Source organism: Meles meles, chromosome 9 (assembly GCF_922984935.1).
Source record: "Meles meles chromosome 9, mMelMel3.1 paternal haplotype, whole genome shotgun sequence".
NCBI classification, from domain to species: Eukaryota; Metazoa; Chordata; class Mammalia; order Carnivora; family Mustelidae; genus Meles; species Meles meles.
Window position 1 is genome coordinate 83,793,063 of NC_060074.1, and position 27,262 is coordinate 83,820,324.

The 27,262-nt window shown below is 35.6% G+C and overlaps 1 protein-coding gene across 2 annotated transcripts in view; it reads right to left on the bottom strand.

The window, feature by feature from the left end:
• Positions 1-930: 930 nt before the first annotated feature.
• The window catches only part of ACVR2A (activin A receptor type 2A), an 85,518-nt gene continuing 59,186 nt past the window's right edge, over positions 931-27,262 (bottom strand). Inside the window, exons 5-12 of one of the 2 annotated variants that reach the window (XM_046018948.1) lie at positions 21,167-21,190; positions 16,981-17,124; positions 14,963-15,106; positions 13,666-13,811; positions 11,944-12,058; positions 9,297-9,435; positions 5,827-5,957; positions 931-4,697 (exon numbers count right to left, since the gene is read on the bottom strand). In XM_046018948.1, the coding sequence (XP_045874904.1) occupies positions 4,503-4,697; positions 5,827-5,957; positions 9,297-9,435; positions 11,944-12,058; positions 13,666-13,811; positions 14,963-15,106; positions 16,981-17,124; positions 21,167-21,190 (1,038 nt within the window). In that variant the 3' untranslated portion in view covers positions 931-4,502. The remainder of the gene's footprint in view (positions 4,698-5,826; positions 5,958-9,296; positions 9,436-11,943; positions 12,059-13,665; positions 13,812-14,962; positions 15,107-16,980; positions 17,125-21,166; positions 21,191-27,262) is intronic. The other variant, XM_046018949.1, reaches the window with a different exon arrangement.

Sequence of the window (27,262 nt, forward strand, 5' to 3'; positions counted from 1 at the left end):
GCTATGTATGTTGAGTGTATACTATGTATTAACTTCCCAAAGAATCCGTTTTGCAGAACATGCTGTGGAAAGCAATTTCAGTCTTTCAGTATAGATTCATTGCATATTCCACCACAGTTTTCATTTTCACATGGTTTAAAAGCCAGTGCAGGTTCGTTCTTTCTTTTTTTTTTTAATATTTTATTTATTTGACAGAGAGAAATCACAACGAGGCAGAGAGCAGGCAGAGAGAGAGGAGGAAGCAGGCTCCCTGCAGAGCAGAGATCCCGATGTAGGGCTCTATCTCAGGACCCTGGGATCATGACCTGAGCCAAAGGCAGAGGCTTTAACCCACTGAGCCACCCAGGCGCCCCCAGTGCAGGTTCTTTCAAACCACTGTTACTAAGCGTTGTTCTTTTTTTCACCTTTACCTTAAAGTATATTGAGAATCCCATTGGTGTGAACTGTAACAAAGCTCCCACCCTGGGGCTTTCCATCCCCTCTTTTAAAAGCCACAGGATAAACAAAAGCCTTGGCAACATTAAAAATATAAAGGAAAGCTAGCTTCCTTGACAATTGCTCTTACTGATCGCCCTAAGTGAAAAATACCAGAATTCTTCCATTGAGTTGGTAAATTAGTTAACATCCTTAGGAAGTATGGTTTGTATCTTTGATGACTATTTCCTAAGCCACATATTTGTTTCCCTATGAAAAGAAGGTAACTAATGCCTGCTAGCCTCTGGTTTCCTAAAACTGGCAAGACTAACATACATACTTTGTGAATACAGTCTTGGGTAGTAAAGGGGGGAAATGCCAGCCCTTTACAAACTTTCATCACTATCCCCATTCTTCCATATCTCAAGGTGTGAGCCTCACCATAAAGGACAAAGCTACTGTTCCCCTCTTGAAGGAAAATATATAGCTCAAGAAAAACTGCATAAGCAAATCATATACCATATTCATTTTTTTATTTAACTTGGGGATGGAATGGGGATAGCATACATTTTATTGTACAATATTTAACAATCACTTATTCAAGGTGGGGTTTTAGGGGCTTTTTTTTTTTTTTTTTTAGCTTTTTGTTAAATACTTGCAGAAAAAAATAGCAAGTACAATTTGACAGTAGTACAACAACCTGTGCCCAAAACACTGACAAGAATTACAGAGTAAAGCTAAAATAATTGCTTACCAATATTTTGAGAGGTAACAAATAGGGTATGGATTGAGACTGCGTAAAAAATGTACTGCTGGTTGAATATCTGAGGTAAATGATGTTCAATCAAGATGCTACTTATATCATTTTGCCCATAAATCAGTAAATAATTTTATGCACATTATACCAAATGTTTCTAAAAAGTAATTTTTTAAAAAGGTAAAAAAGAGAAACTGGAAAATATTTGTGGAGAAGCATTTTTTTTTTTAAATAGTAAGTTTTATTCCACTTAAACTTATCATCTGGCCAGGGTATTTTTTTCCCCTACCTGCCTGCATTTTACTTAAATGTAGCTGTTACTTAGGATTGAGGAAAGGAGGAAGAAAAAGGTTCTTTAAATTTTATGATAGATGATTCTATTTTTAAATTCCAAACTTGTTGGGTTTTTCTCCTGATTTTATTTTCAAAACATCACCATGAAAGATAGTGCAAGTTCATGGGACCAACAATTTTGAGGCACAGTCTCTGTTCTGGAATTCACAAGGTACCTGTAATGAACATTCAAACAAGAGTCACACTTCACATGCTAAAAACTTCCTAGCATCTAAAATACATACAAGAGCTGTGCAGGGCAAAGACTTCGAATAAAGCCAAACACTGGTTAATCCATCAGTCCTATGGCAGTTGATCATAAAGCATTCCTTACATGGAGATTTGGGCAAGGTAAAGAGTGGAAGTTAGAGCAGCAGTTCTGATGGGTATCAGAAAGGCAAAAATACAAGACGAATCATAAGGAGCACCATACACATGAGGAAAAATTATTGGGGTCTCAGTTCACCCCCAAACAAAGAAATCATCGTTTTTCTCATTCTTTGATCTTTCTTTTTTCAGTATCCCTAGCTCAAACTTTTTGTAAGCTTGCCCACTCCACGTTGACTGTAAACCAAACATGAAAATGCCCTGCAAATGAAAGTTTTAACAAGACTAGGTATCAGGACAGGTAGTCATTGGAACATTCTTATTTTGCTGCTTATAAAAAGTGTTTTTCTATTAATATATTTTTCAAAAGGATACAAGTCTTAAACTTGGTTAGCTAAAGTACAATACCCAGGATTTCTAAAAATTTTTTCTAACATGAAGAGAAAACTATCTTTTGAATAACTGAGCTTATAAAATTTATCACTAGTGCTCACATAAGCCAAATGTTCATCATAATACTCCTTGTTTTTGTTTTGATTTTTTTCTTACTTTTAAAAATGAGATTAAATGTTTAGAACAGGTAGAACTTAGTCTTTAGGAGATTGACAATTTCCATGTGTGAACATTATCAGTTTTCCATCTTGATTAGTTTCAAAGTGGAAGCTAAACCAAATCAATTGAGATGTCAGGTCCTTTTTGAAATAAAGAGGTGAACTCAACATTGAAAAGGGAAATCTTAGGAATACAGTGAAAACTTGGGTACCTATGAGACCCAAGAGCACAAAGTTCTGCATGGTGTGTGGCACACAGACAACAATGCTGTTACTCTTCTTTCCTCCCTGCTTTAGAGTCTGTTGACCTATGCATTATTTATAAATAATATAATTATTCCCAGAGATTAAGTGCACATTATATGTAAAATGTAGTGTACTGTGTGGTTAAATAGCCATTTGAAGATAATACATTCACAGTGAGCTCCTGATAGTGACATGTAAAAAATTCTTTTATAAAATCAATGTATGGATTTTAAAATGACCTGACTAAAGTACATAGCATAATACTGGCTATTTATTGGTCAGTAATCTAGAAATTCAGGAAATTACTGTTTTACTTTGGCCTATATAAATTTGAGGAACAATCCAATTATATTCTGATGCAGTATTGTTTTGAAAAGCACTTTGGCACCTACCTACCATCAATTCCACTTTCTTATCAAGGATAAGGCATGAACTATCCTAAAAATCATAGTTGTTTCTGAAAGCAATTTGCGGGAGGAGGTTAGGCTCTATTACCTATATCAACATCGGTTACCTCTAAATGTCATTGCATATTTTAAGTTTTTAAGTTTAACTTGTTATCCCTGATTTGTTTTAAAGCAGTAACATCTGAAATCTGTGCTTAAAATTTAAAACCTCTATCCTAGGATAATTCTTTACATATCACAGACATCAAATATTACTCTGACAAGATGGCACCAAGCAGAAATATAGTGATAAAGTTACAAGTCTCAAAGCAGAGAGTGAGGAATTCTGGATAATGACACTTCCTGAGGTGATCCTTAAACAGTGATTAAGAATGTCCCACACACTGTTTGGTGAAAAGAAATACACTACAATTTTACATATATAAATAGGAAAAAAAAATCTATTTTAAAATAAAAATGAAGAGCTTTCCAGTGTCATAGCTCACTTTAAAAAATTTAAATCATGCTTTAAATTTTCAAATATTCCCCAAACACAGCACACCTAAAAAAAAAAAAAATACTTAGTTAAGTATGCAATAATTTGGGAACTGGATAGAAGATGAAGCTCTAAAACGTGGGAAGAACGGGAAAATGACATCTTTTTTTCATTGCAAAAAACAGCACTTTTTTTCCTTAAATTACAAGCTAGCACAAAAAAAGCTAAAACACTGCTTTATGAATGGCCACTTAGTGTTGGCACTAAGCATAGCTTACCTTTTTTCTTAAATAACACAGTGAATTTGTAATACCTTGTTACAAAACATGGATCAATTTATTATTCAAATTTTGTTAGTGTTTTCAATTTTATAATTTAGCAACCGTGGAACTGAGGTATACCTTGTTGAGGGAGGTTAAAGTAATGCTTGGAAGCCTCTTTACTGTACCCCACTTTGATGACTTTGTTTATGTACACAGAACAGCAGCACACTAAACATTCACAAGCTGTGTCATATTGGCATTACAATAGTCATTTATAGAAACACAACAGCAAATGCAATAAAAACAAGTTACCCTTTTTAAAATCTGAAATGAAAAGTTTTTGATTTAAAAAAAAATAGCAGTAGTTCATTTAAGGAATTAGTGTCTTCTGACAGACATTAAGAAATCTGATGTCAGTTTTCAAACACTTGATTAGCCAGGTCCAAAAGATCCTTGATTTGGAGAGGGCTACGTTCTTCATGTACACTTTTTCAAAAGTTTCTTTATAGAGTCTGCAGCTTTTCCTAAGTCTCATGTCCTTCACGTCTCTTCTGCAGGCAATGCCGTAAGTCTCCCAGAGCCACATTTTTAAACGTGAGGGTGTTCTTTTTGACATGTCCAGGAGACCTCCTACTCATTTCTCACAGAAAATTAACTGTAAGCAGTTTCGTTAGCTTAGCAGCTCCAGCTCAGAGTCCTGTTTCACACTGTGCACACATGGTGCAACCATCATAGACTAGATTCTTTGGGAGGAAAGTCAACGTTTGTCACCATTGTGACCACTGTTACAATGTCCTCTGTGGTAATGATATTTGTTAGTCTTTGCATCTGAGTGATTCTTTCACCTACACATCCAGCTGATAACCTGGCTTCTGCATCGTGATCCCAACATTCTTCTATTGTTTCACAGAGCATTGCCATTCCCTAAAAAAGAAAAACATACTCAAACACCACAGCCAATTTTGTTTTCTATTAGGAAACAATAAAATGTCCATAAAGAAACGTATTTCTGTGAGTCAAGTTCCAAGATTAGCCAAGTTAGATGTTATATGTCAACATTCACTTATGAATATCTATTGTATGTAGGAAATGGAAGAAAAGCACTAAGAAAAATCAGAATTCCTATAGCTTCCAAACTTCTGAGACTGTCATAGGAGGTAGTAAATTTTTTTAATTCCCCAAATACCCATCCATTGCTTATAAACCAGGTCAGTTCAATGCTAACCCTTGATCTGGACTCAAAGCCAAAGCTAAAATTTGTTTTTTAACCATTTTTTTTTTAATTTTCTTAGTTAATACAGCATTTCTGTCTTGCCGTTAAATAGAAAAAAAGGGGGGGGGGTAAAAAAGCATCCTTGAGGTTCTCTACCTGGTTTTAATCCATGTTTCCAGTTATATTTGGACCAAAATAACCAGGGCAATAGTGTTCCATTCTTCACTTACCTAAGTCTCTAGTTTTAGAGCATTCCTAAGAACCTCAACAAATTCCAATCCCAAATCAAAAACATGGAGAGCAGAAAACTGCTTTACTTTAAAAACAGTGTCTTATGGGAAGCTGGTGATCATCAAAGTTACCCACCTATCCACATGCTCAGAGTTAGGTACTCCTTTCCCTGGGAAGATTTCCAAATGAGACAAACACAAGACCATAGTACTGTCAGCCCCTTAGGTTTTGTGACTTCACCATCTTCCCTTATAATCCTAAAATTCTTTTTTTTTTTTTTTTTTAAGATTTTATTTATTTATTTGACAGACATAGACCACAAGTAGGGAGAGAGGCAGGCTCTCCACTGAGCAGAGCGCCCGATGCAGGGCTCAATCCCAGGACCCTGAGACCATGACCTGAGCCAAAAGCAGAGGCTTTAACCCACTGAGCCACCAAGGCGCCCCTAGCCCTAAAATTCTATTGTTTATAGAACTCTAGACAGAATATCCTGTATGAAGATAACCTCTCCAGAAAAATCGTCCCAGAAGAGAAGTGTGCAGAGATAGAAATCATTCCTCTGAAAATCATTTTATTGGAATTTCAAATGAGAAGCTAACTGTAACTTACAGCATGTTTCTGCCAATAATCTCTTAAAACAGGCCTCTTTTTTTTATGCACAACAACTTCCTGCATGTCTTCAAGAGATGGATGCTGGCCAATTTCCTCCTCAAATGGCAACATGTATTCATCTACAGGTCCTGAAATGGGTGAGGAGGGAAACAAAACCATTTTAATTCAGATCTTCCTGACTTCCAAACTGGAACAACCCTTCTGAAACATACTCTGCATCACCTTTTCCCAACTGTTAAATGCTATATAATGACAAGAGGAAAAACACACTCTCAACTACTTCTACCACAGTATGACCCAAATGCTAATTTAAGAGAAATCAAAAACTCTACAATTTGGCACATAAGCTGCTAAGTTTGCTAAGGAGCTTTCTCATCTGCTGTATGAGAACTGCCTATCTCCATACATAGATAGGACCACAGGGAATCAACAATATTTGCAAATCCAGGCTATAATATCCCTTTAAGTACTTCCCACAATTCAAATCGGACTGTAAACAGTGGTGATTCTATCTGACAATTTGGGGGTTAGTCTCTTATAACCATCTTTATCCTGTGACACATCTTTACCCTCTACACGCTCCGCATGAGGAATTACATACCTCAGAGTTACACCTCCTTGCCCTCACAAAAGCTGACAAAAATAGTTTCTTAAAATCACAAGCATACTCCATACAGGGTTCCCAATAAGCCTTCAGAATGTGCCTTCACAAACACTTATTCACCAAAATAAATGGTTCCTTTTTTCTTAGGCATACTCAAATAGGAAAATGCAGTTATGAGTTAATACTAATAATAAGCACTTACCCTGACTAGGAACTTTACATACATTATTTCCTTCCATTTTACACCTCCACAGAGTGAAGGTGACACTACCTCTATTTTACAGATAGGAAAGAAGCTCAGAAAAGTTGCATTAATTTGCACAAGGACATACAGTTGTTAAGTGGTAGAGTTGGAATCCGAATCCATCTCTGCCGCTGAAGTCTGTGTTTTCAATCACTGTACGGTCTCCCCTTGACAGAAACCACTCTACTAGAGACCGATTTCATATAAAGGGCCTGTATATATAGACCTAAACCTTGCACAGATACTCCTACTCCTGGATGGGATATAAATTATAAATAATGAGTCATGAAAGAGGACATGTAACTCTACCCTCTCTAAATGGAAGAATCCTTGATGGCCTGGATAGTCCATCTCTGCTTTAGCACTTCCAGTGACATTCTAAAGTGTCTGTTTAACTCCTACTACTCAAAACTGCTCAGCAGCAATGGCACTGACTACCAACCTGCAAGAAATGTAAGGATCAGGCCCCAACCCAGACCTACTGCATCAGAATATGAACTTTATCAGGAGTTTAGTACACATTAAAGTGTGAGAGTCACTGAACTTTGCCATTAACAAATTTTAAAGTACTCACTTCAGCAATGTTCACACTGTCCCCTCCTGCCCCAATTTCTGACTTAAGGGTCAGAAGTTCCTGACTCTGCAAGTACGTCATAGCACATGCAAAGCATTTTAGAAATACCAGTACCTGTCCTTTTCACTTTTCATAAAAACTTCCCTGATAACCACTCTACCGCAAAACAAAGCATTTTTCACTCCTCTAAACTTCCATAACCCTCTCAATATTCTTCAGGTATTACACTCGTCCAGAATAACTTACTGAATATCTAATACTAATGAATACTAAACACAGAACTAGACAATTCACACTAACCTTAATCTAGAATCAATTGTCCAGGATGTATTTCATCCCTGTAATTAAACTATACATTGCTTAAGGGCAGGGTCTTGTATATATCCCCCATGACACCATATCCAGTGGTTGGTTTGGAGAGTTCATATTATTAAGGTTTTTATAAAATACATTTTCCTATAACACCTGCCATCCTATTTCTGCTTCCATAAATGCACATAATGTATTTCATCTTCCACATTGAGCCTAACTACACTGAACAGCTTACTCTTCTTCCTATAGACTTCTAAGCTAGAATTAAACCAAACTGCTTCAGACTTTCTTGGGTCTGGATCCACCCCATGCCAAACTCCCAATCTTAGAAGAATGAATGGCTATCCATTCCTGACCACTCTCTACTAAATTCCCTTTAAAACCATAGTACCCCAAATCAAATTTCACGTACCAGAGGTAGTCTGTCCTACACTGAGATACCATTACAGTACTCAGAAAATGAAGTATTCTTATAAATACATGTTAAGTTGGCTTAAATATACTAAACAATTTCTTCTAAGGTCTTTTCACAATCTGCAGGAAGTTTTTAGGTAATTGTAAATTTTTAAATAAAAGGATCGAGCTAATTTACATTTGTTGAGATGTCTGCTTTATATTTTTCACGTCCAAAAAAACATGCTGTAACACAAGTGAAGAGAATGGAGACCTTCTGAGAAGCACTAAAGACAGTACCTAGCACACTATAATTTTGTTAACACCAGGAACAGTATACAAGCTTATAATCAATTGATCTGTGCAAATATTTATAGGACTTAAACAAGGACTTACATAACAAAAAAAAAGAATAAGAATCCTTTAGAACCAAGGTGTGAGAGAATATAACTAGCATTCATAATAACCTCTGCATCAGCTCAGACTTTCAAGGCTGTGAGGAGGCATTATTTAACCTGTGGTATATTCAAAGGCATGCTCCATTTTGTGTCATGGAGGATGGATTGTAAATTCAGTCTGGTTAAGTATATGTTGACATCATGGGAGTGATGAACAGACTCAGCCTTGAGTGTCCTGGGAGGGAAAATCCCCCAATCCTTCATTCACCTCCTCTTGCCAAAAGAGTTGACTTTTGCAGCCTGCAGGACCCACAAAGTAGCAGCCATATCCCTACATTTGGATCAGAGTTTCAAATCTAGGTTTCACCATTTACCACCCTAAAGCTAGTATTAGCAATCTGCTGAATTTCTACTACTTAAAATTTGAGCTTCAAATCGCTCCTATATAAAACTAATAACTACCTCCAAAGGAGTCTTAGGAAATCAGCTAAAGGTATGTCAAGTGCCTAGCACAGAACACCTGGCAGTGATAAAGGTGCCCAACACCTTCCCTCTCCAGCCTGCTCCTATCCCTTGCCTCCTGAATTCTCTTGAAGCCACTACCTCTTGGAGTTTACTTAAAAAAATTTTTTGTACTTTGAAATATATTTTTTTAAAGATTTTATTTACTTATTTGTCAGAGAGAGAGCGAGAGAGAGCACAAGCAGGCAGAGTGTCAGGGAGAGGCAGAGAGAGAAGCAGGCTCCCTGCTGAGCAAGGAGCCTGATGCGGGACTCGATCCCAGTACCCTGGGATCATGACCAGAGCCGAAGGCAGCGACTTAATCTGTTGAGCCACCCAGGCACCCCTGAAATATTACCTTTTAAGTGTAATCATCCCTTTTCATGTATGTGTAGTAGGCAATAGGCATTATCTTTTTTAAAAAAATATTTTTTCCCTTACCATCTGCAGCAGTACAGCGAGAAGCCAGTTCCCACAGGACTAATCCCATGGCGTACATATCTATCCTCAAAAATGCATCCCTTTGGAAGTTTATAGCACCCTCTAATACCTCTGGAGCCATATACCTCCGGGTACCAACCTGAAAAAGATGTTGAAAGCAAACAATACTCATTCATTAACTTTATGAACTAACATTTTAAGATTTTGTTAAAAAGAATCAAAACCAAGTATGTTCTGCTGTTGTATCAGGTAAGGTAACTAAATTATGACCACCAGACTACAGAGTCAAGGAGCACTGTATTCAAGTAATAACAGCTAAGACACTGGAAATGGGAAGATTCCATCAGTAGGGACTTCTTAAGTACTATGCAGCTCTTAAAACACGTGAGGTAAATCTGGACTTAATACGGAAAAATTTCCAAAAACACTGTACAGCAAGGAACAAAGGAGTATATATACTGAGATCCCTCGTGGGTACACTCAATAAATATACCAGCAGACACTGTGCTGGCGTTGGCTTAGAATTTTTCCCCCTTCTGGAAGTAATCCTAAAAACGATGGTGGTTTTGTTAGTGACAAGGACAAGAAAACTATTTCTCAATTATACCTTTATGTCCTGTTTGAAATGTATCTTTTAAAAAAAAAAATACTCCTGTTTAAGGGTTTCTTTCTCTGTATTAACAAAAAGTAGTAACATAAAACTTAAAAAGAATTAGCCCAGTAAAGAATGGATAAACTTTTAAAAGTTCTATTTCTACAAAGTCTACATATTTATTTATTCATGAATTCTGTCTCAACATTATTTCTGTCCCTAACAATTTGGTATTTCTTAGTATTGTAACTACGGTTACTAAGCTACTATCACTAGCTTTGGTTGGTGCTTGACAATATTCATATATGAAAGCTTAAAAATTCTTATAGGATAGCTGGGTGGATCACACACTCAGTTTTTGGAGATCAAGGGAATGGCCAGATAATGGTATTCCAAAAAGCTCCATCCTTAGGTGACTGATCTCTAGATTAGAAGTTAGACAACTATCTGAGAACACACATACAACAGAAATGTCTAGAAAAAAGGGAGTCAATCACTAAGACTCCAAAGCTCAAGTTTTTAATTCATTTAATAATGAGAACACTCTAAAGAAAGAAAAAAAAAGTAGCTCTGCTTCTTTTGCTCCTTTAATTGTACTATAAGCAAGCATTTCTCAAAAGTGTACTCCCCCCCCCCCAAAAAGTTTACTTTTCTCCTAAAGACAAATGTATGCTATCCAAGTACTTTTCTTATAAAGTGACAACGACCTTTCCTTAGTATAAAACACCCTCTTTTATAATAAGATAAAAATCTTATTTTTCTCCAGGGTTCTTTATTTGCAATATATAAAGTGTACAATAACTTGAATTTTGAAATTTTCTGGTCCATGAAGTCTAAAGTCAAGGAACCAGTGATGTAAGTAATTATTTTTACCTTGTCATGTAAACTAATTGAGAGGGCAGTAAAAGACAGGAATAAGTCTCAAAATTTTTTTCTTAAGATGGGAAGGGTTATGAGGTACCAGAGGATTAAACTGTTCCCCAATTTTAGTTTTATAATAATGACACAGTCAACTGAGATGTTTGTCCCTAGGCTTTCTGCACAATCTCCCACCTCCATCACAGACTCCACAAGACTGCCTTCATTCCCAAACACATACGATGTCAACTTTTCTAGAACTTGGACTACTGACTACTGGTGTAAACTAAATTCTTATCCTCAGTATTGCCAAAATTTGTTATGCTGTGATTCTTTAATAAATATTCTTGGAGGTCAATAGGATATGTGGGAAAAATGAAAGCTTAGAATTAGATGACAAATAATTTCCATGATTTGAAAGATGAAGTAATAATCATGCCAACTTGGTGAGGAAATGTCACCTTTCAGGTCAAACTGGTTTTCTTAATAAAAAGATGATCTTGTAGGTATGAAAGCACCACCTTTCCTCGCCTCACAGTTTCTGAGAATAAAATGTATGGATCATGTTTTTCTCCTGTTTGAACTTCTTTAAGATTCCCACTGTTCAGAGTTCTTCATACAGACCTTGACTAGATAGAATTAATTAGGCTCTTTGCTCAGGGCTTTGCAAGTGCTCTGAACTGGAGAGAATTCAAAGAAAAGCTGTAAAGTTGGTTAAAGAATTGATGAAGCACTAAAGACCATGAGGCAAGAAACTAATTGTTGCGTGGAAAAATCAAACAATAGATATTCTTTAATACATACTAGCATGAATAGTAACTGTTCTGCCATTCCCCTTAGGATGATGAAAGAATTAACGAATTAAAACTACTGCGTTACTACTAAGAACTCCCTAAGAATGAGGTCCACTTAAATAGATTAACTTGATTATTTTTAAAAATAGAATCCCATGACATGTGTCTAGGTTGTTTTATGAACTGACTGATCTAAACCACTTGAGTTCCTAACAGTCCTTCACCACCACATGAAAATGTCTTCCTCAGCAAATTTAACATACTATTTTTGAGAGTCATTTTATATTAAATGCTGATTTAATAACCATCACAGTAATTTTATATCAATTCAATCTAGATATGCCATTCTAAGAAAATATGGGACAAGATTATTTTTCTTAAATTTTGTAGTTACCATCCTTACCTGTCCATGGGTATCACCTGCAGACTTGCCAGCTTCAAATTTTAACGCCAACCCAAAGTCAGCAATGCAAGCTGTCAGGTTGTTTTTCAACAGCACATTTTTACTTTTGATGTCCCTTGCAAATAGACAAAGTATTCAAATTAATTTTAAACAAGCTACTTTTAAAAGTTTTCAATGAAAGTGGGAAAGGAGGAGAAAAACAAGAGTAGAGTGACAAACTCCTATTCATAACATGGACAATAAGAAGGAAATTTCTCCATAAAGCAGTTTTATAAAGAGCTGCTATTCCAAAAGTACTTATTTTAGGGGTTCTTAGATTCATCAGCCTTGTAGAAAAGCACCTCTAGGAATGTGTATCAGAAAATTTTCACCATAAACAAACTGTTCCAGCTAGATCCTGGTGTTCCAAAAAGAGTAACCATTTTAAAGCAATCAGATAACCTCTTTTATATACTAGCTTCAACTAATTAACCCTAGAGATTACTACACTCTAACTACATATATCTATGCCATGAGCAGTAGTTATATCTATGTGCACAGACATGGAGACCAAGAATAGGACAGAGGAGACACAGACACCCACAAATGCTGCAAAAAACAATTTTAGCCTCAAAAAGATTTTTAGGAACCCCGCTGCTAATAACCTTTGGGGGTGCCAAAGAAATAGTTCCCTATCGGACTAGGTGAGGTGAACAGAAATTCAGGGAGAGATAGACTGTATGCAGGAAGGTGAGAAAATGGGAGCTTTTTCTGAGGTGGAATTCATTCAAGGGAGTTTGCAAAATTAAAAGTAGTGCCTCCCAGCAACCTAAAACACTGCAACTGGTGGCACTCAATTAAGTATCCGTTAAATGAATCAGCTTTTAAAGCAACCATCTTTTTTTTAACTGAAGTATATAATGGACACACAGTGTTACATTAAAAGTGTAAGACATTGTGATTCAATAAATCTATAGATTATGCCATGCTCACTCAAGTGTAGTTACTGTTACCATACAGAACCACTGATTATATTCCCTAATGGTGTACCTTTTATCCCCATGACTGACTTATTCCATAAATGAAAGCTTTTATCCTACTACCCTTCACCCATTTAGTCCATATTCCCACTCATACTCTCACCCCGAAACCCTCCTCTGCCAACCATTAGTTTATTCTCTGTATTTATGGGTCTCTTTCTAAAGCAACAGTCTTTAAATTGAATACACAATGGCAAACTGATTCCATGTTTAAAGGAACGAACATTTTCCCTTTTGAGGGAATGACAACTATTGGGTTCAAGCCCAGTTATTCAAATGATGCCTCCCTCCAACTCAGTTCAGATAATGATCACATGGTCATGACAAACACAAAAAAAGATACTCAGAGTCTCTCCTCAATTAGATCTTAAAATCATCACCAAAGTAAATCCATGTTTTGAAGCAAAACAAATTTCTTTTTCCTTTGAGATAGACAAAATACACTTTCACTCTTAACCATGTTTTCAGAAATGAAAAATTAAAACAGGGGTCATTATTTAAACTTTGCTAATGATATTAAATATATCCATTACCCAAATACTTCCTGGCCAATCTCAAAGGTAATTTGAAAAACAAATAAAAATCAACTGCCTCCTCTAGCATGATTAGGTAATTGGGGGGAAAACAAATTTTGCACAGTAGATTTAAAGTTTAAATACTAAACACTAAATTATTAGGGAAAACAATATAAATTTATTTCTACCTGTGAGATATGGCGGGTTTGTGGCCATCTTTTAGGCCAGGTATGTCCTCATGCAAATATGCCAATCCTCTAGCCATGGTTTCTGCAATATGACACAATTCATTCCAAGAGACCACATTAGCCTTAAGAAAGTCTGACAGTGAACCCTAAAGAAATGAAAGAAAAGGGGGGAAAAAAACAACTTATGCTCTGGACAAAAGCTGTATGACATGGAGAACTTCCTTTTTACTTTTGAGAGATTATGGAAGGCAACATATCTTTACTTTCAGTGAACAATACTATAAAAAAAACAAAGCAACCTTTCTGTAATGGTTCAAGTTTCACATTAGTAAACATTTGACTAGAATGGAATACCTCTAATCCTTAAAGTTTTGCTACAAGGCACAGTCAGTTTCCTCCTATTTTGAAGGCAGGAGTTACAAAACAAAACAACCCACCATTTGAAAATCTAAAGTTCAGGTAATATTTAAAAACTTAAAATATGCTGACTACAAATGTTAACACAAAATTAAGACATACAGCTGTCAGAATCTTCCTCTACAGATTACTGCTATTCTTCTGGTCAATAATTTAGAGAAGTTTAAGATCCACCTATATCTAACAATGATGAAACTGCCTATTTCATTAACATGTATTTTCATACTAACTCTGAAAGCAGAAAACCTTTCTACTTTAAGAGGAAAAAGAGCAGCTGGGTTCTGGTGATAATTATTCTATAGATCAGTGCAGATCAAAGATCAGATAAGTCTCTTCACTCTAGTTTTGTCACTAGGCTATACTGACTGAAGAGTTTTAAAAACAAAATTCAACCTAAAAAATGGCCCAAATAATCAAGATGAATTGCGAATAGTAAATGAAAATGACTAAGTACTGGCTACCCTGAAATAATTATCTGTAAGAGAGATAACTGCAGTACAAGAAATAAGGGACAAATGAGTGGTTTTATGTAAGTAGAGGCTTAGATGAAAAAGTTGCAAACTTTTTTCTTTTAATAAAATGAATTAATTTAATTTTTATTTTCTTTAAAGATTTTATTTATTTATTTGACAGACAGAGATCACAAGTAGGCAGAGAGGCAGGCAGAGAGAGAGAGAGGGACGCAGGCTCCCTGCTGAGCACAGATCGCAGGACCCTGCAATCAGGACCCAAGCCGAAGGCAGAGGCTTTAACCCACTGAACCATAACCAACTATAACAACATACTATTTCCAGAAAAACAAGTCTGAGGGATTTGTAGCCAACATTAGGTAGGTAAGCCAACCCTGACTTTCCTGAGTTAAAACAGAAAGTAGTTTTACCTTTTCATGAAATGCTGTGATTAGCCAAAGATCCACATCAACACTGGTGCCTCGTTTTTCTGCACCAATGAACTGCAGTATGTTCTCGTGCTTCATTCCAGGTAAACTATAAACTTCATATTCATTTTGCCATGACTGTTTGTCCTAGAGTTAAAAAGAAAGAATAGTAAGAATGCAAAGAACACAGGCAAATAAACCATATCTAAGAGATTACTCAAGTAGATTCTAAGGCAAAATTTAAAAATAAAGCTAAGCATGAGAAGATCCTTTGGTTTGGTTTTGTCTTATTTTTTCATAAAAGAAATCTAAGAATAAGGTAGCAACTCTATGACAAATGCCTGCCCTGCCTGCCCCATTCCCTAAAACATACTTTTCTATGTTTCCTGTTTGTGAATACAGGAGTCCTCATGGGAAATGTTGCATATCTCTATCTATCAATGGCAACACATTCTGCTGACAATTTTGTAACAGTGTCATTTCATCATCATGTGATGTTATTTTTGTTTATTCAGAATAATCTTCTGAGATACTAATTTCAGGTAGAATGACTTCATCTCAATAGAAAACAATTTTTTTGCTCAAAGACTAACACTGTATCAAAAGTTCTTAACAAAATGCTGAGAATACCCTGCAAAGTCAATGAGCACACAACAGGGTATAAATAGGCAATACAATTTAAAACACTATATACCCATTTGCATCTGCAAGTGACCCATGCCTACCTACATGTCTACTTATAAAGGATTAGCTTCTCTTCACAATGGAAGAATAATGAAAGTAGGAGGCACCACAGCATAATGGTTCGGAACCCTCTGGATCCAGACTATCTTAAGAACATTTGCCAAGTGACAATCATTCAGTTTCCTCATTAGCAAAATGGGGACACTATAGTGTCTGACCCACAGGGTTGTTGTATTATATGTATACTGTGTATTGTTTTTTATGTGCAGGTAATATATAGATACTTATTACTGAGTACTCCTATGTAAAGCACCTCTCCTGACAGTAAGAAGCATTCAACAAAATATTAGCTACTGTTACTCTTGTGCTAATATTCGAAGGCCTTTCTCTAATTTTTAAGCTTCTTCCCAGAATGAAAGAAGAACCCTGAATTTGTCAATCTTAGCAGAGCAGATTAGATTCTTCCTCTGAGAACTATAGTTTTAAAGTATCTGCATCAGTACAAAAAAAAAAAAAAAGAAATAACGTTCTTCAGACTCTATGAGGCTTTAAAGGAGGCAAGAAAGATAAAAGCTAGGTATATTAAGATAAATTGGTTCTCTAACTCTGGAATGAGGAAGCTCCACTGTGAAGATACAGTGGTGGACCCTGCATCACCAAACCCAACCAGGACTGCAATTGCACACGAGGCATTAGCTGGAGGCAAAAAGCAAGACACAGGTAGGAAGAAATCATCATAGATCTATACCACTGATGTACTCAAATAAAACATAAGAACAGCCCAGAGGTGCATTAGACCAGGGTTTTATGAGGTCAGCCCCCTTTAAAAGAAAAACAAGTCAACAGTAAACCAATTATTTGGAATCTTGATTCACTTCCAAACAAAATCTGCAATGATTACATGAGCACTCAAAGACAGACAAAAATGAATCAGTCTGGTAATATACCTCAAAACAATTCTAAAACAAGTATGCTATTCTTTCATTCTTCTCTTTGTTTTCTGACAATGTCAATGGGATATTAAAAGTTAACCAACAAAATTCTATTACTGGAATCCTCATCTTCACCTTACATATCTGTAGTATTTTTATTAGCAAAAGATGTCCTATACATTCATTCACTGGAATTCCATCACTCCAAACAAACATAACTGCTATACCATGAGTTCCATTCTTTGGATGAGAAGGCAGACTAAAGAGCTAACCGCTTTCCCCAATATCACAAAGAGCCACCTGGAAACATGTGGTCTGTGTTTTCAGGCTGTTTCTGAATTACGATAATTGAGCCAGTTCATCTTTTACAAAATACATGCAGATGAGAAAGATGCAATAACCTACCTGTATTGGGAATATTTTCACAGCCACGTACTCATTGAGCAGCTGTGCTTTCCACACACAACCAAATCTTCCCCTTGCTTTCACTTCTAGTAACTGCAGTGGCTTCAAACCTAGTAATGGAGAAGGTGGGGGTGGTCCTGGGTCCTACAGATAAACAATAACAATTGTTTTAGAAAGCAGCACCTGATATAGATCAATGCTAAATATGAGGAAAAAAGTGAGTATACTGAGGAATCAATTGACAGAAACAGGAAACACATACAAATGACAATAACTTCAATCTTGCAAAAACAGTTCTCAAGCATTACTAATTATTTATAGTGATCATAAAGCAAACCACTTGAATTGAGAGTTTCCATAATAACATTCGGCACTATTGCTACATAAGTACTGCAGGAGAAATGACCGCAAATCATTTTGAGTCCGTCTCACTAATTTTCTGGACTAAGATCTTTTGTGACCTTTAGGGTTATTACTAACAGTATTTCAATGGTTTCATCCAGTTGGTACTTTATTAGACAAGGATTTTTAAAGTGCCAGCAACAGCAAATTATGGCTATTTCTCAAAGGAAAACACTCCTCAAAATCCACTACTTTCTTTCTCCAATGACTGTTTATCTTTAAGTCTTTTCTTCATTAATCTCAGAAATGCACAGTCATTCCCAAATACATTGCAGGTAAGTATGTCAAGTAGAAAATGCAAAATATGTTAATAGCCACAGTGTTCTATTTATTCTAATTTTTCAACCTATTAACAATTAATCCCTTTGCTTATAATTCCCCAAATTGACTGGAGATAAAAATTATTAGTCTGGCAAAGAGTACAAATTGTAATCCAGAAAATGAGTGTTCATCATAGTAGATGGTAAGAAAAATGAAAGAGAAGTATATTTCTATAGGTAATTTTGAAAATGGAGCAAATATAGTATATAAATAGGGGCACAACATTTACAAAACACAAAGGCATCCTTCCTATACAAAGCAGAATGGCAACCTCTCTGGAAGTATTGTATCAGTTCAATATCTGCAAATAAAACAAGATGTAGGAAGCCTTTCGAAAAGCTTCCAGAGAAAAGTAATAAAAATGTATGAAGGGCTGCATAATGAGTATTACAAGGGAGAACTAAAATTTCTGTGGTAACAGCAGCAGACACTGTGACATTGGGTGGCATCTAAGTCGCTTGGAAATAGTATGTCATCCTGTATCAATGCATCTCTTTCCTTTTCATCCCCTTTTAAGAAAAAAATCTGTGCAAAAGCCCCAACATGGTCAGTGCCCCCCTTTAGGCATTATTCAGCCCATGGTGTCACTCAAGATTTTAAAAAGCTTACATCAACATTAGAAAGACCCTCAAAAAATAGAAACACTGCACGGTATTAAAGAGGACAAAGGTGCAATTTCTTGGTAGGCAATCCTTTATAAAATGGCTTGAGAATTCCTACTTTAGATAAACTAGAAAACTTCTTGTGACTCATTTCAACCTTAGATATTTATTTTTTAAATGTCTATAAAAAGTTGCTTTGCCTTCACACATTCAAAAGATGAAAGGTTGTAGGAGAGCTAAAGAGTGTTGTAGTTTTAACAGAGTGATGAGTCCAGAAAGTCAGATACAAATCTTAGGGCAAGTATGGCCCCTGAAGTTATTATTCTCAGTGGGAAGGGACACAAGAATCTAGGGAGAGGTTTCATCACACTTAAACTCAGCCTACCTCATTGCTAGACTGGTCATTTACAAGTGTAATAAGAGATGCTACTGATAGGAGTAGGCTGCGGATGTGGATGTGGAGATGGGAGGGAAAAAGGTTGAAAACTAGTCTTGTAGAGGCAGAAAAAACCGCTCGTGCTCAAAGTCCAAGAATTATTAGATAACTACATAAAATAATTATGCTAACAGAAAAAGTTCAGCCTGAAAAAATGTCACTAACTACAAAGTTAAAATCAATGATTCCCCCCCTTTTTAGAACTGAGTCAGAAATGTCAAGTTTTCAAAGCAGGGATACCAAAAACTGAAGTATACTGATAAATGCTGAAAGCTGAAGAGGCAAAATAACCACATAAAGAAGAAAATAGCTCTTAACTTTAAGATATTTAGGAACTTTTATGCAAGTTGATGTCTCTTGATAACATACGACATTACCCATTCTCTGTTCTAAAGTGTACCAACCACATGGATACCATTCAGTCTATAAAACGGGATTCAGAGGACTTAATCCACATCTCAAATTAAGACTATGTTTGCAGTTCAAAATATAATTTTAATATTTTAAGAAATTTTAGGACACATACAGTAACTTTCAATGTCTCTATTTAGAGAGAAAAGATCACTGAATATTTTCCGAATGCACAAATAAACCTCAAGGTTCCCATAAGTTCCAAGTCTTTGTTTGGCAAGTTTCTAAGCTACCATTGTGAGTAAAAAAATCTTAGATCACTGTTCTATGCTATTACCATTTTATTCAGCCTTATAATAGCATGAAAACAGACTACTGTTAAAAGAATACTGACGAATTTTTAAAGGGTAAGGAAAAGGTCTACAAAGGCAGATTCCTACAGAATGTCAAACTTTTGAAAATGGTATGTGTTTTTAAATAATATTCTATAATACTTAAAAGGTAAAACTCAAAAATGAGTAACTAAAATATAGATCATAACTCTATAAAATATATAATACTAATTAATATAAATTTTTGTGTTAACGAAAAACTAGAATATTCTATACAATACTTTTCATCTCTTCACTAAATGTATAGGAAACTTTAACTGTATTTCTAATATCTGGCTTTTACTTATCCTATCATCAGAGAATATCACAAATCATTTACAGTTTATGAGCATCATTATACTAATTTACCCACAAAAAACTCAATGCTGTTCACCCTTGAACAACATGGGTTTGAACTGCAGGGGTCCATTTCTATGTGGATTTTTTTCTAATAAATACAATACAGTCAGTACTGTAAATGTACCTTCTCTTCATTATGATTTTAATAACATTTTCCTTTTTCTAGCTTACTTGGTTTGTTACTTACTTTGTTGCAAGAATACACTATAGCATACATATATCATACAAAATATATGTTAACCATTTGTGTTATTAGTCACAAAATTTAGTTTTCTGGTTAAGTAGTTAACTTTTGGGGGAGTAAAAAGTTACACGCAGGTGTGACTGTGTACAGCACTGGCACCCCTAAACCCTGCATTGTTCAAAGGTCAACTGTACTTGATTCTAGGGATAAAGATTTGTACTTTTAAAATGTATCAATACCTGGCAAGACAAATTCAGGCTTGTACTTCATAATGACAGCAACACTCTAATATTGTCATAAAACATGACTTGGTCCTGCTACACAGAAAACCAGCTTTGGGGGTTCAACTGTATGGACCAGGAAATTCCTGTAAACTTTTTCTAATCTCCTGTTTTCTGGCAATCCCCACGCTACACTGCATAGTTAAGAAGACATGCAGTAGAACGTGCCTCCACTTACATCTCTTCTTTACCCATTTGTATATGAAAATTATGGCATCAAAAGACATCATGTTGAGGAACAACAAATGGCAATCACTAAAAGCCGTGTGCCCATCCCAACACCACTACCCAATAAAATTACTATACTAAAGACTGAAATAAATTAGAAGTGAAGAGCTTCTAAGTAGTCTGTGATCATTTGATTTCTTCTGAGTTCTCAAGTGGGAAAGGTGAATTCTAATCTAAAATAAAGCCTTCAATCTCTAGAGAGCAAAAGATCAACTTATACTTCTCTAGCTAGCCCATTTGCTAAGGAGGCTACAGAAGAAAGAAACTATTTGAAGATACAGATTTCACATTAAAGGATAATGGGCTTTACCAGAAAGTCAGCTCCTGGTAAAAATGAGCATATGCTCACATTTAAGCTAGTGACACACTAGCCATTAGGTGTTAACATCTCATCAACTAGAACAGTTGTTTCTACATTCCAACTCAGGTAAGTATAAATGAGGTTAAGAACTCTTTGAAAACCAAAAACTATTACTGTGGCAAATCAATCATATTTTTAATACTAAAAGTGGTTAAAAAAAATTCCATAACATAAATTTATAAAGGATGCACAATAAAGCAACAACAACAATGATAATCTAAGAACAAAATGTTTAATATGCATCCACAAAAAGTTCCACAACCATAAAACAAACATCAATGCATCTTACCTCTATCATTATATGAAAGGCGTGCTTGTGAAGAAAAAACACAGGCAAAAGAAATTACGATTTATATCCAGAGTGAAATGAAAAATGACACATCAGTTACAAAAGCGAAGGAAGGAGTATAATGATTTAGCTTTTTAAAAGTTGGCAATGATCCAATGTATCACATTTTTAAAATAAGAATTGGGAACACTTTCCTTATAAAGAGAGGAAAGTAATATCAAACAAACAAAAAACTTGGATATTACCTTTCAGATGAGGGGTATTATTGTATAGATGAATCTAGTATGACCCCAAACTACTTGATCCAATGACCTTCAAGCTAGCAAATAAACTACAGCGAGTCAAATAATTGTTACTTGTCTTTCTAAGAAGTTCTAGAGTCTAAACTGGAAGAATAAAAGGGGCAATTTGAGAAAATATGCGTTAGAACTAGCTTTGGACAGCAGAGGGCAGTATTGCCTTTAACAAAATCTAGAAGCAGCACAGAAGGAATTTTTATGTAACTAGAATAAGTTCCTCAGCCCACACTCTGGCAGTTGTTTTAAGACTCTCTAAAATCTCCTATTTCCTGAACTGTTTCACTCCCTTTTCATGGAATATAGCAGAATCGTAATAGAAGAATGTTTCTAGTGTCTTTGTGTGTGCAACATAAACAATATACTAGGGGAAGAAAGTAAGATGGGAGTAATAAAAAAATGAGAATTAAGTAGAACACAGTGACAGGCCAGGCCCACTGTTGACTTACTAACCACATAGAGAGTGAAGAAGTCAATCAGTGGTGGCCCTGGGAATAAGTATCCATACATATTTTTCAGTCTAAGGACACTCAGATACTGAAGGAGAACAAGATTTTCATTTTCACAGTCATCCAAAAATAGTTAGGGGCCTAAATTTAAAATTAAGAGAAAGACTGTCACCAATGTAAAAGAAGCCTTCAAATCCCTCCAGTCACTGAGTATATCTGCCATTTCCAATATTTCTACAATATTTATACAGAGAATAGCACTGACAAAAAAGATGTGACAACTCATATGTACCAGTAGTTTAACTAGCTTTGCTTCCTTCTTGATTTTCTCCTGTGATAATGATTCAGGACTATTTATAATTCATCTAAAAGGCTTAGCTAATCCTACTATCAAAACATCTTATCAGTACCCCAAAGTAAAATTCATCCCTTAACAGATATATATGCTAAATGAATAACTAGACTTTAGCTTCCCAAAGCCTCCGTATCTCTCAGGTTTTGTTTTCATTACAGGTACTACAGAGATAAATCTGCCACTTTAATTGCACTATGCAAGTAGGTGCTATCCATGCATCTTTATATACTTATCAATAAATGAACATTAGAGTAAGTCAGAGAATGATCAAGCTAAATAAGAACAAGCAGTAAGATCAAGCTAAACAAGAACAGGCCTCAATGTGTAAACTATGTTCCAAAATAAAAGGGTCAAAACAGAATCCAAAAAAATTAAATCACTGAACTACATGGATAAAAAGTAACCAAATAAAACCATCTGAATTCACAAGATGGAAAATGAAAACCTGAGTATCATGTGCTATAATTGGAGATAATCGTGAAAACCAAATCAGCACATTAATGTCAACTAATTAGGCTGCTGGATAAGAAAGAGACTAGTTGCTTATTCCTTAAGAGGTAAAGAAATTTAATTGTATTGCCAAACATCAAAAAAGAATAAACAGGACTTTTCCATTCACTCAAAAAATCCCTGAGTGCCTATTTGTGCCAGGCACTGACTACCCCAGCTTCTCATGCTACTTACTGTAGTGTGGAGGAAGTAAGATTCATCAAAAGACACCACACTGATGAATCCATAATTATAAAATAAGAGCAGTAAAAAGGAATTCAGTACTTTGAGCACCTGTAAGGTGAAAGTGGACTTCCACAGGCATGTTAAATAAGAGAAGATTTTCCTAAGGAGAGGATCCTTGAAAAATGGAGTAAGTACTCAGCGGAGACACACTAGGTGGGCAAACGGTACTGAGATACATCCTAAATTTCTGACTTGTGCCACCAAATGGTTACTGGTTCTATTTACTGAGAACTCAGTTTGGAGAGATCATTACCACAGAATGCTTAAGTGCTTGGAGATACCTAAGTGCTAATGTTTAGTAGGCAGTTAGATGTACAGAACAGGAACAGAAAGAAATCTTTCTAGAAACAGGATTTTGGTTAATTTATTTACTATAAACAAGCATATATGACATATACTAAAACTTTTACTATTTAAACCTAAGATTTATATATACATATATATTCTTTGATTACTCACTAAATATTTTCTTAGGACTATCAAGAAGATTTAAGCCCTCCCCCCACCCAACCCAAAGTATTAGAAAACCGACAAATTCTGAATTTGTCTCATCTTAATAATCTAATTATCTCATGCTCGAAGAAATTTTACAATTGCTAATTTTAAAAAAGATTATTGCCAGGCAGACTGAAATAGAATCTATAAAGAAATAATATAGGGCATATATAAAAACAAATGCTTCTGAGCTACGGAAAGCAAGACATTATACATTAACAGATTTAATAGTATTGATACTGCCAAATGCACAGCCATCATTCTACCCACTTAGATCTTTAAAATTCCATTGTGATTTATCAATTCCTACTTCCTCTGTTTCTCTCATCTAACTCCTGAAAGCAAGTCAAAGACAGATCGAGGTAGATGTAATAGGATTCTGAGTAAGTTCCCTAAGAAGAAGGTAGCTCCTCAGGGTAGCTAGCAATGGGGTTTAAAAGTCTGAACTAGATGTAAGGGATATCCATTCTCCTTCTGCCACTGCTCAGAAGCACCAGGTTTATTACTGAGGATAGAAGCAATTTTATTTTTATTTATTTCAACATTTGTATTCTGCAAGTAAAGCTGAAAAAAAGGAAAAGGATCATGCTATACATTATGAAAATTATGGAATTGTGATGTGATAAAATGGTTATGTTTATCAACAAGGCTATATGTACTTGTAATAAAAACTATTTTAAATATAATTTATATACTCTGATCCCTCCCTTTATCCTACTATAGTTTTTTATGCCCCCCTAATTATTTACTAAAATAAGCCATTCTATTAAAATTACCTCAATGAATAATAATCCTTGGGTCTAAATGTCCAGACTCTACCACTCAGTAGACTGACACTAGGCCAAGACACTTCACCTATCTGTGCCTTGATTTTTCTTATCTACGAAATGGACTTAATAAAACAGAACCTGTATCGTGGGGTGTGGAAAGATTAATTAGCGTAAAGTGCTCTGTGTAGTCCTTGACAGAGTACTCAAAATAAAATCCTTCACTGCACTAATTTCAAATTACTTACATATAAATATATATTTACAATGGCCTCAATAAATATGATACCTTTTGACAATAATTTTGAAGCTGCTACTCTGTTGGCAACAACAGCTAACATGGTTTTGTTTTGTTTTTTTTTTTTTTGTTTTTTTTTTTAAATTTTATTTATTTATCTGACAGAGAGAGAGAGATCACAAGTAGGCAGAGAGGCAGGCAGAGAGTGGAGGGCGCGGGAAGCTGACTCTCTGCTGAGCAGAGAGGCCGATGCGGGAGCTCAATCATAGGACCCTGAGATCATGACCTAAGCCGAAGGCAGAGGCTTAACCCATTGAGCCACCCAGGCACCCCAACAGCTGACATGTTTTGAACGCTTAACATTAGGCACCCCGGGTGTGGCTCCCAGTCACTACAGAACTGGAGTCAGACCAAAATTGTTTTCACCTTTCATTTCCAAGCTGCAAAGTCAAACGACCAACCAACCCAATTTTTGTTCACCTACATATCAACTGTGGACTTCAAAAGCGCCAGCAAGAACTGTCCCTCTGTTGCTCGCCACTACCAAGCAGCATGATGCATGGCACACGACAGGCACTCAGGCACTGGGTCAGTGGGTCAACTGAAACCAAACAAGCAAACCCGAACACCCGCTGCCTATGTGATACAAGCAGCTCTCACTAACAAATGGGCTCTTTCATTTTTCTTATCTCAAATTAACAGAAAAGATTTGACAGTGATGAAGTAGCTAGGAATGAAGGAAGAGATCTACAATGAGGTTCAGGAAATAAAGAACTGAGAGAAAAGCCAAGTCACTTCTTCTATCTTCCATCTCCTAACCAGACAAGAAAAAGGAGAAATTATGTACTCTGCTCTACATGCATCAGTCCCATTTGCAAAGTGGAAGATGGGGCCCTCCATAGTCTAAAGGAAAACTGAACACAAGATTTTAAAAACTGAATGGAAGTTGTCTTTAGAAATGAAGTACCTTCGCTATTAACTTTAATATACAGCTTTAACTTATTTTAAGATTTGGATAAAAGATCCCCCCCCCCCCCGCTTCCCTTTCTTTTTTGCTTTTGGACATGGAATTTTAGCAGATCTCCAAGTGGGCCTGTCCATGCATTTGTTAAGTAAAACAGCTCTTATACACCTAAGGAGTAATTTTTTTGCCAAGCTCCAAGTCTACAAATAATTTATGACACTTCTCCCCACAATTAGTTTAGAAGTATACCTAAAACTTAAGTTGTAATTTAAGTTGTAACAAAAATAATCACACACAAAGGCAGAACACAGGAGAAAGGAGGCTTCCTTTCTCCTGTAGGAGCCCTGCACTATTTCTTAGGCATATACAAAACAACAACAACAACAAACAAAAACAAAAAAAAAAAAACAACAAAAAGATGCTCAACTGCAAGATAAGAGTATGATATCATCATACTTGAAACATGCTAAAATAAAGTAAGGCACTTAAAAATATTTGTCAAATGTAGGTTCCAGGTCTTAGTAGAAACAACACCAACTCTAAGCTAATAAAACATCATGCTTTGATTATTTCATGAGCATACATTACAGCTCTACTAAATTTCACTTAAGAACACATACTTAATCAGAATGAGATTGAAAAGTATTGAGCTGAAAAGCTGTCCTCAGTATACTGTTAAATTAAAAGAAACCAATTGTGAAATAACATTCTGTAGTTTATATAAAGGGGAAAAAAGCATATACTCAAACAAATGAGATTAGAAAAAGGTGTCAAAGGATACATACCAACCTGTTAAAACTGATTATCTCAGGAAAGTGATAAAGAAAAAAAAGGAAGAATAAATGGTTCTATCACCTTTCTTTGGACACTTCCTTCTGTATAATTTGTCTTATTACAACAGGCAAGTATGTGAAATTAAATCTTAAAAATAATTTAAAAGGAAACAGAAAGTGAATCAACCTTTATCAAGATGTGCTTCTACAGATGTGATACTCATTTTGCAAGTATAACTTAATATTAGCATATTAATACTCATTTAATTTTAGTAAATTTCTCCTGCATCCTCCACAAATAAATAAACAGTACCCTTTCCTAAACTGAGTTGGCTGAATGATGATGTTATGCTACCCTTTCAGTATCTTATTAATTTTAAATGGGTACATATATAGACTCATGTTCAACAGGAAATCCTACACAGCATTTTCACAGATGGCTCAGTTTCTCAGTGGATAGTAATTTGACATAGCATGAAACAACAACCTATTATTACTTTAATATTAAGGTCAGCAGGATTATTTTGTATGCCCAAATCAGTATCCCGAACATCTGAAAGTCTTTACTCTTTATCAGACCAAAATCTAGACAAAATGTCATTGACGTAAAGAACTGAAGAGACTGCTGTCATTTAAGTAGGCATTACTGTTGCAATAGTAATAGTGCTACTTAAATAGCCTTTTTAAAAATGAACAAGAAGTTAACTTCATACCTTGTTAAAGGTAAGTAATTTCTAGCCTCTCTTATCAAGTGCTTTTATCAGCATAAATATAGATCTTATTAACAGGAAACTTCAGCTCACATATGGTTTTGAAAATGATGCAAACACTTTTATTGAAACCACATTACCTCTAACCACAGTAAGACTTCTTAATCACAGAGTCAATGCAGCCATTCCCTCCTGTTCTTGATTCACCGGCACTAGAAAAACCAGTTTGTGTTCAGTTTACTCACTGCAGGTTACAAGAGCAAATTCCTACACGTGGAAAGACAGTTTCAGCACAGATAAAAGAAAAGGTCCTA